This window comes from Trematomus bernacchii, unplaced genomic scaffold, assembly GCF_902827165.1.
Source record: "Trematomus bernacchii unplaced genomic scaffold, fTreBer1.1, whole genome shotgun sequence".
In the NCBI taxonomy this organism is placed as follows: Eukaryota; Metazoa; Chordata; class Actinopteri; order Perciformes; family Nototheniidae; genus Trematomus; species Trematomus bernacchii.
This window is the reverse complement of record NW_022987739.1, coordinates 28,734,790-28,753,304: the sequence shown is the minus strand read 5'-3', so window position 1 is coordinate 28,753,304 and position 18,515 is coordinate 28,734,790. Positions and strand designations below refer to the sequence as shown.

At 38.1% G+C, this 18,515-nt stretch overlaps 2 protein-coding genes across 2 annotated transcripts; one reads left to right on the top strand and one right to left on the bottom strand.

The window, feature by feature from the left end:
- The first annotated feature begins 3,432 nt into the window (after positions 1 to 3,432).
- On the top strand, positions 3,433 to 9,807 carry pdcl3 (phosducin-like 3). Its single transcript, XM_034147812.1, has 6 exons — positions 3,433 to 3,547; positions 5,088 to 5,208; positions 6,456 to 6,546; positions 6,679 to 6,822; positions 7,802 to 8,010; positions 9,283 to 9,807. Exons 1-6 carry the CDS (start codon positions 3,542 to 3,544, stop codon positions 9,429 to 9,431), a joined length of 720 nt encoding a protein of 239 aa, XP_034003703.1. The 5' UTR covers positions 3,433 to 3,541; the 3' UTR covers positions 9,432 to 9,807.
- Positions 9,807 to 17,669, bottom strand: nms (neuromedin S). The gene is made up of 7 exons (XM_034147813.1): positions 17,464 to 17,669; positions 14,056 to 14,102; positions 12,964 to 13,020; positions 12,292 to 12,318; positions 12,103 to 12,186; positions 11,562 to 11,630; positions 9,807 to 10,144 (listed from the first exon to the last, which is right to left on the bottom strand). The coding sequence occupies exons 1-7, from the start codon at positions 17,534 to 17,536 to the stop codon at positions 10,115 to 10,117; spliced, it is 387 nt and encodes a 128-aa protein (XP_034003704.1). The 5' UTR covers positions 17,537 to 17,669; the 3' UTR covers positions 9,807 to 10,114.
- Positions 17,670 to 18,515: the final 846 nt, after the last annotated feature.

The following is an 18,515-nucleotide window of genomic DNA, read 5'->3' as shown; positions in this document are numbered from 1 at the left end:
TCCCTTCAAAAATATTTTAGAAAATAGTTTTCAACCCCAGAATCAGAACAATGCTTTTTTATATACATATTTCCATTTTGGCAAGAAAAGCTTTTATTGCAGTTATTGTGCACAAAGATGTGGTTCCTTGAAAACAGAGACAGAGTGAGAGCTCTTCGTTTTTATTATATTTCTCTTCCGCATTTCACCGACTTTCTCTTCCTGTAAATATTCACTAGCCCTCTTGTGATTGGCTGTTCAGCTGACACAATGCTCAGGTGCTCAGGACTGTAGTTATCACACAAAAGCTCATTGTCTATTTACTATGTTTGCACATTTATCACACGACTACCTCTTTTAAAACCGCACAGTTATACCAATTTGAAATGTATATATACTGTACATATTATGTTACAGTAATTTGACATGTGCTTAATGTATTTTTTTCTCTATATTTGTTGTGAACATGTGTTTGTTTTTTACAATAAGTTTTATAATATGTATTTATTTGCTCTTGTTGTACATGTTGTTTCTATTACATTGCTTATGTATGCTTTAATTCACACCAAAGCCCATGTGTGTGTTTAAGATAAGATAAAATAAGATTTGCTTTATTGATTTATTAAATAATCACTTTATTGATCTCAATTTGGGATTTATTTGGTATTAATTGAATAAACCCAATTCTGATGACACATTCAGACCATCCATTATTAGGACTGAATAAGAGGAATCTAAATGTCCTGTTATCAACGGCTCCTGACAACTCAATGGCAAATTAAACAACATATAACAGTAATTAAATAAAACTAACTTACATTCTGTTCTTAATGGCTTTTACCTGATGTAGTGTATTATCTAGAGGGATTTATTTGCTAAAGAGCAGAGAATAATTAGATTAGACCTATTAATCAAGATGACCCAATCTGGAAACCAACAAATCAAAATACAGTGAATAAAGAAATCGAAATACAGCTGAATGTCAATTCTAATAGTCAGCATTTAGCCTTTAGACCGACAGAGGATTTCCTTATGTGAATACAAGAATCAATCATTGTCTAGTCTTAAAGACAGGAAATGCAACAATGGGAAATAGAATGAAAGCTCTGTGGTTTTCTGAGATGTTACTTCTCAATCTTTGAAAAATCAAAAAGCAGAATATCTCGTTAAACACTTGGCAATGAATCCCTTATTGTCAAAAGTTGTGTTCAATGGCATCAAAACGATAAAAACGCTGCTGAAGGTTAATCCAATGGTTAATCCAATAGTTAATCCAATGGTTAATCCAATGGTTAATCCAATGGTTAATCCAATGGTTAATCCAATTTTTAATCCAATGGTTAATCCAATGTGTCTGTGTCACTTTGAAATTATTCCTGATAATCCATCTTCATATTTACTAGTTTGAGCCTAGGTTTCAGTTTTCAGTTTTCAGAGCGTAACATAGCTGTCGACTGCGTTTTCGACACACTCACTCCTCAATGGTAATGTGTGTGTGTGTGTGTGTGTGTGTGTGTGGAACTTCCCCTTCGATTCTATTGGCTCTAACGGTTCAAAAGAGATGTCAATCACCAAAATCGACCAATGGGTTCCAGAGAACCGGCAAATCCACCCAAATGACCCCAAAGGTGGTTTCTTTTGTTGCTAAATCTCTCTAAAAAGGTCACATGTCACTTGTTTTGCATCAATCTTGATACAGGGTACTTATTATATGTTATAGTTTGGATTCCTAAAGCTTTTAGTCTACTATCCCATCATTCAAGGGTGGTTTTCACTATAAGTAATGTTTTTTTTTTTGGACGGACACTAATTTACATTTAGTTCAATCTGAATTTACTTTAAAATAAAAAAATTCTATATTGATTCTGACACTTCTACATCCAACTCACAGGTTTATCATTGCTTTGAGAAAAAAGATTATTAATTTACCCCTTTTAGAAGTTATAGTCATTTGTTCTGGGAATGTCATTTTCGAGCCTGAGACCTGAAAAACAGGCTCGGGGCTTAACTGGTTATTGTACAGCAACAGTTTTAAAGTCTGTCAACACCATTACGAGATATAACGTACGTTTTCAAACAACCTTTCACGTGTGTAAGCTCAACATCATATACCAGCCAATAGTGTCCATGGCTTAATTAACCAATTAGGGGTCATAATTAGTGAAAAGAGTCACTGTTTGGCGTCTGTTGACCCTCCCTCTGAAATGCACACTGCACACTCTGTCCTGTATGTCTTTGGTACAATAACTACCATCACTCAAATACCACTTCCTGGCTCATGCCCCCATGTTCGTTGCCTCTTATCATTTCATTTAACATCATTCTATTTGCTAAATATATATACTCATTGTGCTTGTGAAAAGTATAATGAGTAAGAAGAGGAATTAGAAAAAGAGGAAGTTGAGCAAGTGAAACTGGCAGGAGCTTAAATTAGATTTCAACGACGTGTGTCGCAGATTTCACATGAAGACCGTCCTCATGGCTTCACATCAATGATAACTTTATGTTTTAATTCAAACAATATACCACATCCATCTCAGTCTTATTTGTATGTGCGTTTAGTCTGTAATCGTCCTTTTTCTTATGGATAGTTTTAAACAATTGGTTAATTAATGGTTACAGTCGTACACTGTAAGTACTGCACTGCAATTATGTCATTTTACCTGCATTGTTAGATACTATATTATCCATCATTTTACATTTGGAGAGTTAATGTTACTTATTACTCCATTAGATTCACTTAACTGTTATGTTTCAAAGTATACATGGTAAGAATACACATGTTGTTCATAAAGAAAAGCTGATTGTGTGTTGGAGTTTTACTTCAGATAAGCACAATACAGTCACACTCCGAAAAGGAAATCTGTTTATAGAGTAATGATAAGAACTGGTTTTCAATTTGGTTTTCACTTTGATGTGGTTGTCTTTGCTACACCTCATATCTAGATTTGTTTCGAGTTGAGCAACCCACTTCAACCCACTACAATTTATATATTTGTAATAATACATTGGAGTGACACATACTTTTGAAGGCACTTCTTCCTTAACCATATTTATATACACCAGTAGACAACGTGAGTGAGTGTGTGTGTGTGTGTGTGTGTGTGTGTGTGTGTGTGTGTGTGTGTGTGTGTGTGTGCGTGCGTGCGTGCGTGCGTGCGTGCGTGCGTGCGTGTGTGTGTGCAGCAGCACCTGTTTGGTTTCTTGCTCAGCTGCAGCCACAAATGGAATGCTGCGCTCTCGCTCCTTATATGGTCACATCGAGCGTCAAAAGGAAGTTGGTGTCACTTCTATTATTGTCCGACCTATAATGCGTAATGTTCCTCCTCTTTTAAAACATGGCTAACCAAGCTCTAGCAGCACAAAAATACATATTTAAAATACAGATTGTTCTTGAATTACATTCTGAAAAAATAACACGGACTTTATTTTAATCCTGGAAGAAGAGTGAGTTAATTTGAAACAGTGGTAGCTTTTTGTTTCTACCCGAACACTCCTTTCTGTTTCCGGGTCTGAGAAGACAGCCGTGGTGTGATTTCAGAGGAAGCTGTTATCTGACAAAATGCAGGTTTGTAACTCTTCTTTAAACCTTTAAACGCTGTGGTTTGTTTTTGGTGAATGTGGCGCGTTAACATCGGTTGATGTCGAAGTTGTGTGTGGAGAAAATGTAAGAGTTTTTAAATTTATTTAGCTTTAGCAGTGTAACTGGGCGTATCAGCTGTTTAAATGTTAGCTTTAGCTAGCTAAATGCTAATATCACCATTTAGTTTCCTGTATTTTACACTCTATTTTATCTTTTTATTATTTTCCTGTCATTTTATGTATCTTTTCGCACTGTCATTCATGTGTTTTACTCTGTAAAGCCCACTGAGAAACTCATGTGTCTTGTGATATTGAGATTCTTTGTTTTGATAACCCGATTGGAGGTCAGCTAGAAGTGTAACTAATCACCATTTTATCAAACATGTGGTTATTATAAACGTTAATATTCCATAAGAGGCCATTTCATGTCAGTGGAAATGTCCCAGGCTTTTTAAAATGAGTCGATAGTCTACAGATATTTCAGACAGTCTACAAAATGTAAAAAAAATATATATGTAGAAAGAAAGCTAAACTGCTTTTTGTCTGACGAAGGCTAATCCATAGCGTCATTACTTAGAGCTGAAATGTACATCCTGAAATACAGTCTGAGTCATGCCTAACATGACTTTACCTACACGTGAGGTGTATTCCCTGGAGCTCTGACCACAGTAGATAAGGAGGATTTCAGGGGTTTAAACAGAATATATGCAGGGTTCTTACGGTCATTAAAAACCTGGAAAAGTTATGGAAATTCAAAATGCTAATTCCAGGCCCTGGAAAAGTTATGGAAAACAATATTTTCCCCAAAGTTTTGGGAAAGTCATGGAAATGTAACTAAAGTTGCATCAAAGATCATTTATATTTGATCTAATCACCGAAATAGTAATACTATAATGATAATAAATACTGTATCGTATAGTAATGAAACGTAAAATGGCATTTAACTGACGAGGTATTTTGCTGGTGAGAGATTTTAGTTGCTTTAGCGTGTAGAAGCTAGTAAGCCTATTTGATTTGTTTTAGATAGGCACAACATGTTTCAGACCTTATTTTCCTGTTCCATGTTCAAATAAACCATTTTCAGTGGTACCGCTGAGAAAGAGTAATTTCTTTGGTCATGGAAAATTAGGTAAAGGTCATGGAGAAGTCATGGAAAAGTCATTGAAAAAGTGTATGACCCCTTTATATAGTTTAGCTTGCAGCCCCTACCATCCATCAATCTACTAATTTCTTTCTAGGCGGTTAAATCTCGCTCCGCATTGCTGTTGTAGGCAGAGCACTCTAAACGTTTACCTAGTCACTTCCAATACCCCCAGCAGGTTTAGACACAATCATATGTTTACTTTTTCTTTCTGTCAGTTAGTTATTTTCGTGTGTGGCCATCCAACTACCAAAAATTCGTTTTCTTTGGATTCTTGAAAACTAGCAGATTTCAGTTTTGAAATCATCTTACAAACATAACATATCCAAGCCAAAGGTATCCCAGAATAAGAGTAACAGTCGTAATTGCTTTGTTTTTTCTACAGGACCCAAATGAAGACACGGAGTGGAATGATATCCTGAGGAAGAAAGGTGTCCTTCCTCCCAAAGAGGTCCCTAATGATGCCGAAGAGGAGGAGGAACTGGCCCGCCAGCAGCGGTCTATCGGTAAGAGAAGAACTTGGAATATATATGTTACCTTAGAAAACATGATTTTTAAAGTGTCCTTCAATAGGCGTGTGGTGCGGATCAGGGGGTCACAGGTTCAAACCCCACTGCAGTCAGCATGTCGTTGTGTCCCTGGGCAAGACACTTCTTCACCCCAAATTGCTCCTGTGGGGATTGTCCACAGTATTGAGTATGTAAGTCGCTTTGGATAAAAGCGTCTAACATGTAATGTATTACAACGTACTGTGAAAACGTACAAATGAAAATCATGTGAATTAGATCAAATATGATATTTCGATCACTAGTGTGCTCTAATTAAACCACTGATCAAGGAACTTACAGGAACACGCAAGCATGAGCACATCACCCCAATTCCGGCTTCCCTCCACCGGCTTCCCTCCTCTGGCTTCCCTCCACTGGTTTCCCTCCACTGGCTTCCCTCCTCTGGCTTCCCTCCACTGGCTTCCCTCCTCTGGTTTCCCTCCACTGGTTTCCCTCCACTGGCTTCCCTCCACTGGCTTCACTCCACTGGCTTCCCTCCACTGGCTTCCCTCCACTGGCTTCCCTCCTCTGGCTTCCCTCCACTGGCTTCCCTCCTCTGGCTTCCCTCCTCTGGCTTCCCTCCACTGGCTTCCCTCCAATGGCTTCCCTCCACTGGCTTCCCTCCACTGGCTTCCCTCCTCTGGTTTCCCTCCACTGGTTTCCCTCCACTGGCTTCCCTCCACTGGCTTCCCTCCACTGGCTTCCCTCCACTGGCTTCCCTCCTCTGGCTTCCCGTCCATTTTAGAGTTCATTTTAAAATGTTATTATTTGTTTTTAAATCGCTCAATAGGCTGGCCCCTCTACATACCAGCAGGCTGATCAGCTGCTGCTGGTAGTCCCTAAAACCAAGACCAGGGGAGACCGAGCGTTCTCAGCGGTAGCCCCCAGGCTCTGGAACGACCTGCCCCCCCATGTCAAATTGTCGCCCACCCTCCAAACGTTTAAGTCCCGCCTAAAGACCCACCTCTTTTCCCATTTGTATGCTTTTATTGTCTGTCCACAGCTTTTATGTACCTTTTATCTATTCTTATGTATTATAGTAATATTATCTTTTATTATAATGTTATGTTTGCTGTGAAGCACTTTGGTGAACCCTCTGTTTTTAATATGCGCTATAGAAATAAAGTGGATTGGATTGGATCACTAAGGGTTAGAGCCTTTTCAGAACATGTGATGAACTGCTGTTACTGTCGTGTCTCTGATAGTGAAAACATACGAGGACATGTCGCTGGAAGATCTGGACGAGAACGAAGATGAGTTTGGTGAGGAAGACGAGGCTGCCATTGAAATGTACCGGTGAGTAGAGATTGGAGCAATAATGTGTATTATACTGTTACTCTGTGTGAAATGTCTTCTCAAGACTAGTGCATGTGAAAATGCAAACCTGCAAACTGGATTTGGCTTCATACTTATATGTTCGTCCCACAGACAGAAGCGTCTCTCAGAGTGGAAAGCGACTCAGCTGAAGAACGTGTTTGGAGAGATGGTGGAGATCTCCGGGCAGGACTACATCAAGGAGGTCAACAAGGCTGGAGAGGACATCTGGGTGGTGCTGCACCTCTACAAGCAGGGGTGGGTTCTTCAAACAAAGACAAGGACTCGTACAAGAAAATATTGGGAGTTATTTCTTGATGCTTGTGTCTTGTTCGGGTGAACCCTTTTAGACCGTGGAAAAGTCTAGTGTGAATCATTTCCTGTCCGACACAGCTCTTAATATCAGGATTCTTTTTCTTTTCAGTGAGTCATTTTTAGAGTTGCACAAGAGCAAAACTTAAACCCTCACCTCCTTGCATTTTAAATATTGCTTTTTGCGAAGTGATAGATTTATTGATTCACACAAAACAAAAGGTTTTAGCATCAATTATTTCTTAAAGTCAATTATCAAGCACAAATGTGATATTTTCTTATTTTCCATGTCACTGTAACTGGAACATATACCTATTTGGACTGGTTGATTAAACAAAATGAGCAGTCAAAAATAATTAGTTTTTTCTCAAAATGTTGGCTTTTTTCTCAAAATCTCAAAATTCTGACTTTTTCAAAAAAGTCTCAAAATTCTGACTTTCTCTCAAAATAAAAAACTCTTGACTTTTTCTCAAAATTCAGGGGGAAAAAAATGTTGTTTTTCTGAAAATCTCAAAATTCTGACTTAAAAAAAAAATCTCACATCTGATTTTTTTCCTCAATTCTGACTTTTTCTCAAAATTCTGACTTTTTCTATTTTTTTTTGACTTTTTCTAAAGATTCTGACTTTTTCTCAAAAATATGACTTTTTATCTCAAAACCTAAAAATTCAATGTTTACTTCAGATTAGCTCCACGTCAGAAATGATCATGCTTGTCATATGTCTATCTCCATAGAGGCTGAATCATCATGTTAATCACATAGCTATCATATGCCTAAAACAGTCCTGATGCTCTTCTAGGTAATCATACATCCTGTCATGTTCACAGCTACAGTTGGGATACCTTTGTTATCATGTTACTCTCATATTGGAAGAGTACAGTCAGTATTTTCCCAACACTTTCTAATTGTTCTTCTCCTCTCCCAGCCTCCCTCTGTGTACGCTCATCAACCAGCACCTGTCTGTGTTGGCCAGGAAGTTCCCTCAGACCAAGTTCCTGAAGTCCATCTCCACCACCTGCATCGCCAACTACCCCGACCGCAACCTGCCCACCATCTTTGTGTACCGCGAGGGCGACATGAAGGCGCAGTTCATCGGGCCGCTCGTCTTCGGGGGCATGAGCCTCAAAGTGGAGGGTAGGAAGACACTCGCTTACAGAAAAAGTTCCAGGACATTAGAGAAGCATTTAAACCAATAATATACTGGGTTCAACTTTAAATGTTTTTAGAATCGTTGAGTGTCAGTGTGACTGAAATAAAGGGTCTTGGATTTGTCATCTCAGCAGATTCAGATGTTAATAGTGTTAGCAAAAACTAAATATATATATTTCGTTATATTTTATTATTTTGTGTTTTTGTTGCACATTCTTACTTAAACTTTTATCTTTATATACATTTTTTTATCCTTTTTTTAAAGGTCCCATGTCATGCTTTTCTGGTTATTACCCGTCCCCTTGTGTGTTATGAAGGTTTTTCTGCATGTAAACGGTCTGCAGAGTCACAAACCCTCAAAGTACACCCTGTAGCGAGTAAAACTCTAACACAGAAAAGACCTGTCTATGCTGCCCCAGAACGCCTCGTTGGAGATTTCTCTTTATCTTCCTGGGTACAGTGACATGCCCATACCCAAATGGACCCATTGGTCCAAATGGACCAATCCGTGGAGCCGTTACGTTACGTCCGCGGAGCCGTTATATTTGGACCAATCTGCGGACTTCCTCACACACACACACACACACAATCTTTTCTCAGCTGCAGCTCCGCCGATTTCTCCTCCCTGAGACGGCGGGACGCGGCGAGGCTGTGAGTCGGTGTGTGAGCACACACACAAACTCCCAGCCAGGCTGCGGGTGTGTGTGTGTGTGCTCGGGCTGGGTTTCGCTGTGTCTCGCTGTGTCTCGCAGACGGCCACTGGGCTCATAGGGAGGGGGGGCAGGAGCTCCAACAAGCCGTGTAGGACAGAGAGTGAATACACATACTATACAGAGATGCTGTATGAGAAACCAATGAGATGACCAATGAGACCAATGAGATTTTGGAACATTGAACAATGTAAATGTATTTTAGTAGACCTCAACAATGGAATTATGATCAGTAGAAATGGCCATGACATGGGACCTTTAACATTCTATAGTTTATTCTAAAATGGAGAAATTGTCACAAACCCACATTTCCCCTGTGATAATTAAAGTTTTCTGATTCATTTACACAGTTATTGCTGTTTTTAATCTTTTGCATTTTATTCTAAAAATGTTTAGTCCTTCGAAGAAAAATGACATTCTTTCAGTCATATTTTAATCTTTTAAGTGTTGCAGATTTACTCAGACAATTCGGACAAACAGCCACATCCTGTAAATGTCATCCTATTCCATTTGATTGATCTTATCTTTGTCCTGTGTGCGTCCTCAGAGCTGGAGTGGAGGTTATCGGAGTCCGGCGCCGTGAAGACAGAGCTGGAGGAAAACCCACGGAAAGAAATCGAAGACAAGCTGATGTCATCGATCAGAAGTTCGCTTCCTTCCCGAAAGGACAGCGAATCTGAGGACGAGGACTATTAAGAAACAAACGTTTATCGCTCCAGAAACGCTGTGTGGGAAACGCTCAGAGGACCTTCAGCAGAGAGGGGGAGCGTCTCCTTCATCAGCAAATACATTTCATATTAAACCATGTGGGTGGATGTTGAACTCCTGCTGGAGGGCACTTGGCTGGACCTTTGACCTATGACCTTCTGTTGAACCACACAGCCTCCTGTACATTTCCTCGGTGGGAAACCCATTTTGTAATCTGGAATAAACATCCGACTGAATATTTACAAACGCGTCAAAGACAAATTGTAACTTTTTTATTACGTTTTCATGATAATTATGTCACAAAATGTACCTGTACATTTAAATCTGTTGAATTAAATGTGAGTTCAGCTCTTTGCCACAATCATCTGTGCCATCTTTTTCCCTTAATTCTCTTTTTTTGGGTTATTTGTGTGACTGTTATTGTTTGTTTGTATTCTGCGTACCCATGTGTTGTGTAACTGTGCAACAATTAGTGTTTGGTAGCGCCCCACATCATCGACTCGCAGACATTTGGAAGCAGGCAGACACATGGTGGAGCAGTTTCTATGTTTTCCAGCTGTACAATCATTTATTTTCTGTTATCAAAAAGTAATTTCTCTGTCATCGATGGAGCACGTTGCTCCGTCCGTAGATTCAGATTTAGTCGGCATTCCTGTTTGTAGATTATTCTTCTACAGCATATCCTCCGGCAGACCTCGAATCTTCATCAGGAAGAAATAAGAAAGGTCAGTTAATTGAATCTGAACTGTGATGTAATTTAAAAAGATTAACGCTGGTTCTCTTAATCGATTAACTACTCCTTTGCTTCCTGGAAAGGGTGACTTCTAGTAAACAGAAGATAAATAGGCAAGAAACTTTGTTTAAATTTTCTTCCTACGAAACCTTTGTCTAACCTTCCACTCTCATTACGAAGAGCACCGAGCCTTAATATTCATAAAAAATACTGTTACAAATATGAAAAAAAGGACAAAAGTTGCATGAAAGTATTCAGTGTTGCAGTTTCAGGTTGTTACTGCCTGGACAAGTTCTTGCAACTTTAAACCAGGTAAGGCAAACATGCATGTGATCAGAAAGCCCCCTGACATATTAACATACATCTGAGAGTTAAAGAACACTATGTACCGTCAAAATCATAAAGAAATATAACAGGAGGACATTTACTCGATAAACGTGGTGCTGAGGCATTAGCTAGCGAATTGTAGGCAAGGAAAAGGGGCGGCTGTGGCTCAGTGGATAGTGTGCTGGACTTCGAATCAAGGGGTAGCAAGTTCGAGTCCCACTGCAGTCAGCATGTCGTTGTGTCCCTGGGCAAGACACTTCACCCTAAATTGCTCCTGTGGGGATTGTCCACAGTACTGAATGTATGTAAGTCGCTTTGGATAAAAGCGTCTAACAAATGACATGTAATGAAAAGGATCCGAAGTCGAGGTAAGATCGTCGTTCTTCCAATAATCTAACATCCAACAGAACAATGACAACCAGTTTTACTATAAATTGCCCTGTTTCCCTTTCCTTTGGCTATCCCACCTCCACCTGTCTCCCAAATAAATACCCAATCACCCAAAGCTGCCTTCAGAATGAAAGCATAAACAACTGCTTTAACTAAAGGAATTACACTAACTAATGTACTATAAACAAAAACAGCAAGAAATTAAATGTTAAAGGTGGAGTAGGTAATTCACTTCAGAAACACTTTTTGTTATATTCCATGGAATGCTCTTAACATCCCGATAGCAATGAATACATTAAATGCTTTGACAATAAATACATTAAAAACTGTCATCTGTGGAAGCCGTAGCGCTGTAAAAAGCACGACCAATCATCTGAGCCGGCCCGGGTCAAATAACTGGATGGCCTACCTGCCTGTCAGCCTTCCATCTGTGCACAAACTTATCTCGTGCCCTCATTGGTCATGTGCGCGTTCGTGTGTGTTGGAGGAGGGGCTCTGTAAGGAAGTCTGAAGGAAGGGGCAGATTTTTTTCGGCTGCGTACTTTCAAATTCTAGCGCACTCGAGCTGGTTTCTCCATTCTTCTTACCTACCCTACCTTTAACCTATCAAATAATATAAACTAATGTATACCTTCAACACTATATGTATGTATGTATGTGTTTCTTACCAAAAGCACCATGTTCTTCTTCCTCCTGAGTTTGGGGAAAAGCCTCATCAGAGGATGAACTGAGTGAGACTGGAGGAGCAAAAAGGAGAGGGAATTTAGAGAGGAATATCCAGATGACAGAAAGCTTTGGCTTCTTTTATAAAAACGATATCTAAGTAGAAGGCAAAAAGTAAGGATGTGGTGTCAGTAGTGAAACACGGATAAAGTATTGACACTGTAAAACAAATCTCAGCCTACAAATGACACTTAAACTCTAAAAAGATGTTTGAATTCCTGAATAATGAGAAAAAATGTGTGTGATGATTCAGCTTTTGGCTCCTTTTACACAAACTAGTCATTTTGAAAGGTGATTTAACATTTCAAACAGGAAATTTGATATTTTCTATCTTTGTTTTAAACATTTTTAGATACTAGATCTCTTAAATACATCATGTCTTATTTGTTAAAAAAAATCACCCATGCAAAAAGTAAGTGGAAATGGGTCAAATGAAAGCAGTAATGTTGACATTTTTAGACATAATGATTAAAAAGATCCTCCTACCATTTGCTTGCTGTCTCCTCTGGAGAGCACAGGGTGCTGCATAGCTCCGATAGAGTTGCGTGCTTTAGAGTAATGAAACAGGAACTGAAAAAGGGAGAAGATTGAGACGTCAGTATGTGCTGCTGCTGCTGCTGAAAAATATCAGAAATAACCAATCAGAAATAAGCAGAACTGAGAAGGAACACTTACTCTTTTAAACACTTTCTGGTCTTGCTCCTGTGGGGAAACAATTCAGATTATTCACATGGTGTTCATAGCTTAGATATTTCTGATAGTTGCATAAAGTACAAATAAGTGACACACCAATCGAACTCCTGTAAATTCAGATTTTAATGCAATGTAAAAATCAATAAAAATGTTCCATAATAAGAACATAAGAAGCCACTTTCAGAGGACATTTTGTCACATGTTGATTCAACAGTGTTCAACTGTAGTGTATATTGATAGTGGTGTTGCATAATTGAGTGTTGCTGTTGATTGGTCCATCACAAATAAGAGGTTTAAAAAAAAAGATTTAAATGGACTCCAGTTTATCACAAGATATTGTATTTTGCTTTGTTCATTTTTACGATGTGTCATTGCCAATGCTTCTAACACTGCAAACAGTTAAATACTTATAAAGTAGTTTGATAATTAAGATTGTTTTAAGATGATAAACTGAGACTTCTGTTTGAAGTTATAAGTCCGTTTTTGATTTGATGTATGAAGGCGAGCTGTCAGTTGTGAAGTTCTACAGATAAAATGTTGTTAAACTGCGATGAAGCTCATTATACCATGGATGGGAAATGTGTTACTTGAATGTTGACATAGACTATAATGTTGTATATCTGAGAAACATTACAAAATACTGCATATTTTTACCTCATCCTGATCTCCCCATAAAACATCACTCAGATCATCGCTCTGGATGTCTCGCACCTGCAGAGAAACAACAACTCCAATATGAATTCTTATCAACAACACATTATTTCAGTCTCACTTCTGAGTGCAGCTTCAAATAATAAAAGAAATCTGAGGATTGGATCTGGATTTATAAGCAGATGTTTGATTTATGAACTTATTTTTGATCCAGAATATTATCATTAAAACAGATCTTAGATGATAACAGTGAAATATTTCTGGTAACATCTGACAAGTAGACAAAGTAAAGCTCCATGGTTTCTTCAGTTGCTCTTTTCTTAACCAGATTCCACTCTGTTTTTAACTTTTCAGAATAAACTGTTATTACTAACTTTTAATTTACATGGTATAAGATGTTTACATTTTGTTATTTGTACACTGGCCTATCATAGTGTACACTGACTTTAATGCTGTATATTTATATTGAGCATTCAATAGATAGTCTCTATGTATCTCTCACTGTCTATGTGTGTATTGTATTGTACTGTATCTTATTAATGATTCATAATTCAAATGATTAGTTAATTAAACAACCTCCTTTTTTTAACTCACAACCCTGAAATTAACGTTTTATTATCTAGAACCAAAGAAGGCTGATTAGAAATTTAAAAAAAACATGCACTAACTTGTCAAAAAGTATTAAAGGTGGGTAGGTCATTTTGTAGAAACCAGCTCGAGTGCGCTAGAATTTGAAAATACACAACCGAATCTGCCCCTTCCTTACAGAGCCCCTCCTCCAACACACACGAACGCGCACATGACCAATGAGGGCACGAGATAAGTTTGTGCACAGATGGAAGGCTGACAGGCAGGTAGGCCATCCAGTTATTTTAGCCGGGCCGGCTCAGATGATTGGTCGTGCTTTTTACAGCGCCACGGCTTCCACAGATGAATTTTTTAACGTATTTATTGCCAAAGCATTTAATATATTCATTGCTATCGGGATGTTAAGAGCATTCCATGGAATATAACAACAAGTGCTTCTGAAATAAATTACATACCCCACCTTTAATGTTGTATAAATTACATTTTTGGACGAAGATATTCCCTTACCTTTCTTAACTCTATCCCGTCTTCCCACTGATCGAAAACACTGGCATCTGTGAGGAGAGAAAATGTGAGAAAATGAATAAAACATTTCTGTGGAAACGTAGTGACATCACTATTGGCTAGCGCTCCGACACATTGTACGTGATAGGCTAAGGGGCGGGACATCTCTAAGCAGTTGGCCAATCACAACAGAGCCGGCCAGCTAACCAATCAGAGCAGACTGGGCTCTGGTTTCAGACAGAGGGTGAAAAGAGGTGCTGCAGCACAGGCAGTATGAGAAAAATAAAGAGCTTTTTGAACATTTTACATCAAAAATATCTTTGACTTTTGTGTCTTTGAGCAGGTGTTTCTGCCAATACTTTATCAAGTCACTATGCATGAGGTTTATAAATAATTTTAAAGGCTTTAAATACTTCTTCTGACACTGTGTTAAGTGAAAGGTAGATGTATTTAATTGGTTATGTAACTACAGTAACACTTTAAAGAGCAAGAAATAGTTCATTCATAATAATCTTATTTTATAATAATAATAAAGCTTTGTCTAAGCTTTTTGAGTCATAATGAAGATCCTTGTACATTTGGATCAAATATAATTTAGTTTATTTTCTACATATGTACGCATATGCACTGTAGATGTATAAATATAAATGAGTAACCTTTTGTTAAGGACATCAACAAACTGACCTGCTGGCATGTTACAATAGCCTCATTAATTATTAATAATTAATGAGGCTATAATTTGAATCATACCCCAAATCATGGTTTAGTTCAATAATAATGCAGTCATAAATGTTTCTTCTTTTTCAATCATCCTTCACATATGTAGTTCTTATTTCGTCCTACTGTACTTTGAACGTAAAAGAGCAAAAATTATTCATGGATCAAAAAAGAATTTATTAATTTGATACATGACGCAATAAAAATAATAAATACATTAGTTAGAGGTCACCTATCATGCTATTTGTAGGCAATAGCATAGGTCTCAGATATATAAAAATATATAAAAAACATGTCTATGAAGTGTTTAGCTCAAAATACCAAACAGATCACCCATTCTAGCCATGCCTCACATCCCTCTATTTCACTTCCTGTTTCAAAAGTGCTGATTTGGGGTATAAAGCTTAAAAAAGGAGGGTTCTGAGCTCATGCGGGACCCGGCAGCTACTGTCTAAACTAAATACTGCCGTGATGAAACGCCATATCATGGATTATCAAGGATTATTTCTGAAACAGTATGGAGCTCAAAGGCTTTCTCTCTTGCCGGTTATACCACAAGGTGAGTTCCTTTTTACTTCCTGCTTCTTCACACACATGCTCTCCAGTACAGGTTAGCTCTGAGTGTTAGCGATGCTAATGTAAACACCGACCATATTACGTCCAAAACAGTCGGGCATTGTTTCTGATAGCAACGTTTCTGATAGGGCCGTGGGTCCACATTTCAGATATTACGTCATATCGGACGCAAATCTGGATCAACTCCGTTGCAGCCCCGTTTTTAGAGATTTGGGTACGGAGGTAAAGAGAGAGGGTTTTATTTTCTGACGCTGCGTGAGTTCCCTGACACACCGGGGACACATATTTATGTATAAAAGACATCAAAAAGTGCATTTTGCATGATAGGTCCCCTTTAATTATTATCCACTTATCCATTAATGAAGTACATTAAGTAACTTTATATATACTTTGTATTCTGTATGGTTTCATCTCCTATTATCCCTATGATGGAAAAGCTACATATAGTTTTCTATAATGAGCCCTTTTAGACCTAGATGTGTTTAAGAAGTGACTCCAATGAATCGTTTTTGCCCTCATCATTTAGAGGGTATTTGTTATTTACAATTACTGACACAAACAAACTCTCACTCCTTATAATATATCCTCCCCTGTTATCTCTATGATTAATAACTTCTATACATTCATAATAATACGCTGTAACGTTGCCCCTTTTTGCCCCAGATGTATATAAAGAGTCAATCCAATTGATCTTTTATCAGGCTATATTTTTATTTCTTGCATTTACACAATATTAGCATTTGAATTGAGTCACGCTTTCAAACTCAATATCAAATATAATCATCCACTTGTTGTGCTCCAGCACCCAAGAAACCAGAATAAACACTCATTTACAATGCATGTATTTACTATTTATAATATCTGTATCTATCTATATCTGTCCAAACCCTGCACCTTATATTTGTTCTTTGAAATATTGAAAACGAATGCGCTTTATTACTATTTACACTTTGTGGTTGGAAGCAAACTGTATTTCGTTGCAATGACAATAAAGTTGAATTTAATTGAATCTAATCTAAACATAAAGGAAACCAGACTAAATATAAACAAACTCTGATACTTTATAGTATTTGATCTCCTGTTGTGTGTGTGTGTGTGTGTGTGTGTGTGTGTGTGTGTGTGTGTGTGTGTGTGTGTGTGTGTGTGTGTGTGTGTGTGTGTGTGTGTGTGTGTGTGTGTGTGTGTGTGTGTGTGTGTTTTGTGTTTAAATGAGTGAATCCAATACATGTGTACTGACCTGAGTACAGGTTAGTTGTTACTTACATTTAACCTTTGTGTTGTGTTCGAAAGCTGTTACCGTTCATGGTGTTCGCGGGTACATTTTGACCCATGATTTATCTCAGTCCAAAACACTCACAAATAATGACTATCATCCAATATTCTTTTAACTACATCATAACTAACCTATTATGCATTCATAACCGTACAGTCCTGTTGTAATTTTATTGTATGCCCCCAAAAAACATATTTAAGTAAAACATGTGATTAAATTAACTCATTATATTTCCTATAGTGAAGACAGTGGATCATTACGTTATCTGACTATAATAGACAATTAGAATACAATCTCCCCAAAGTTTTAAATTATTGTTGCAGTGGATGAAGGGGGTGGGGGAGGGGTGTCTAAAGTCAAAGATGAATCTTGATTGGGCCAAATTTGACCCAGAGTCACCCAAAACAATGCTGCTGGGTCTCCCCAGACCCGACCACCAAATTATACACTTTTTTTTTTTAGAGACCTTCAGACTTGGCTAAAATTGTCAAAATCAGTTTTGTAGTGTTGATATATCTGTTGTGGAGGATATCATGAAGCCTTGTTCCGAAAAAAAAACTAGAGCGTAGTTATTATATCATTTTAACTTGAAACGGGTCATGGGAGACCCGAACACAACATAAGGTTTCAAATGACATAAACAAACCATAGTATTTCATCTCCTATTATCCCTATGACACTCTTTGTAATGCTGCACTTATTTGCCCCATAATGTGTTAAAGAATACATATTTTTTTACCTCATGATTTACAGGTTATTTATTACTTTCATGAACACAATTTTAGCATTTGAATTGAGTCGCTCCATGCTTACAAAGTCAAAAAATATAAAATATAATCACTCACCTGTTGTGCTCCAAGATCCAAGAAACCAGAATAAACATAAAAGAAAAAGTTGTCTGACAGTCGGCAGAGGCATCTCCTCTTCCTTTTCCTCTCTTTTACGCTTGTCTGTTTGGAGAGGATGTTCCTGATGTTGCACGGCTGCTTGTTTTAGTCTCTTCTCCGTCTTCGTCTTCTGTCCTGGTGGATCTCTACCAGCTTTATGTGCAGCAGATCTTTAAAAGCACACTGTCTCATGCAGGCATCCCCCTGTGAGCAGAGGTGACCAATCACACGATCCGGCCATCAGCACACCCGCTTGCGCACATCCAACCCACACACACACACACACACACACACACACACACACACACACACACACACACACACACACACACACACACGCACACACACACACACACACACACACACACACACGCACACACACACACACACCCACACCCACTTTTCTGGGAATACTACTGCACGGGGAATACTCGGGTGTTCTGTTTTTTGTTACTGATTTGTTTTTCTCAAACACACTGTGTGCTGATGGAGGATATGAGCGGGATCTCCGTCCGCTTGAGAGGGAAATTGATGATTAATAATAAAAAAAAATGTGTCACAGTGATGTTTACTAGGACTACTATACTAATAAATCATTAAGTGATGGAGAGGGTGAGTCACTTTTGTTTTTTTGACTCATGCAAAAAGCTTTTATAGGAATTGTTTTATAGTCAGCCTTACATGATGTCAAAGGAGGGCAATAAGTGTGTATTGATCCGGTTAATTAAACACATTTACACAGGGTTGGGAGGGGTATTTTTAATGCATTACAATGACTAGTTACCTGCAAAAAAAAGTGTAATCAACCTAATCTGAGTATCAAAATGTTCTTTACGTTGCTTTTGGGTTACCTCAATATCAAATGGAATGCAAATAGATCATAAAGAAATGATAATAACATGTTTTGTGTGTATTATGTAATATAACAGAACAATGTAACCTTAGAAAATAAGAAACCACTTTATTATATATATATATATATAATAAGACTAAAAAACGTGTCCTCTGCG

Coding starts and splice junctions, on each gene's coding strand:
- nms (XM_034147813.1), bottom strand. CDS start 17,536: ATGCCTCTGCCGACTGTCAGACAACTTTTTCTTTTATGTTTATTCTGG. Junction 14,103..17,463: donor TGGATCTTGGAGCACAACAG/GTGAGTGATTAT, acceptor CTCTCCTCACAG/ATGCCAGTGTTTTCGATCAG. Junction 13,021..14,055: donor ACGGGATAGAGTTAAGAAAG/GTAAGGGAATAT, acceptor GTTTCTCTGCAG/GTGCGAGACATCCAGAGCGA.
- pdcl3 (XM_034147812.1), top strand. Junction 5,209..6,455: donor CCGCCAGCAGCGGTCTATCG/GTAAGAGAAGAA, acceptor TGTCTCTGATAG/TGAAAACATACGAGGACATG. Junction 8,011..9,282: donor CATGAGCCTCAAAGTGGAGG/GTAGGAAGACAC, acceptor GTGCGTCCTCAG/AGCTGGAGTGGAGGTTATCG.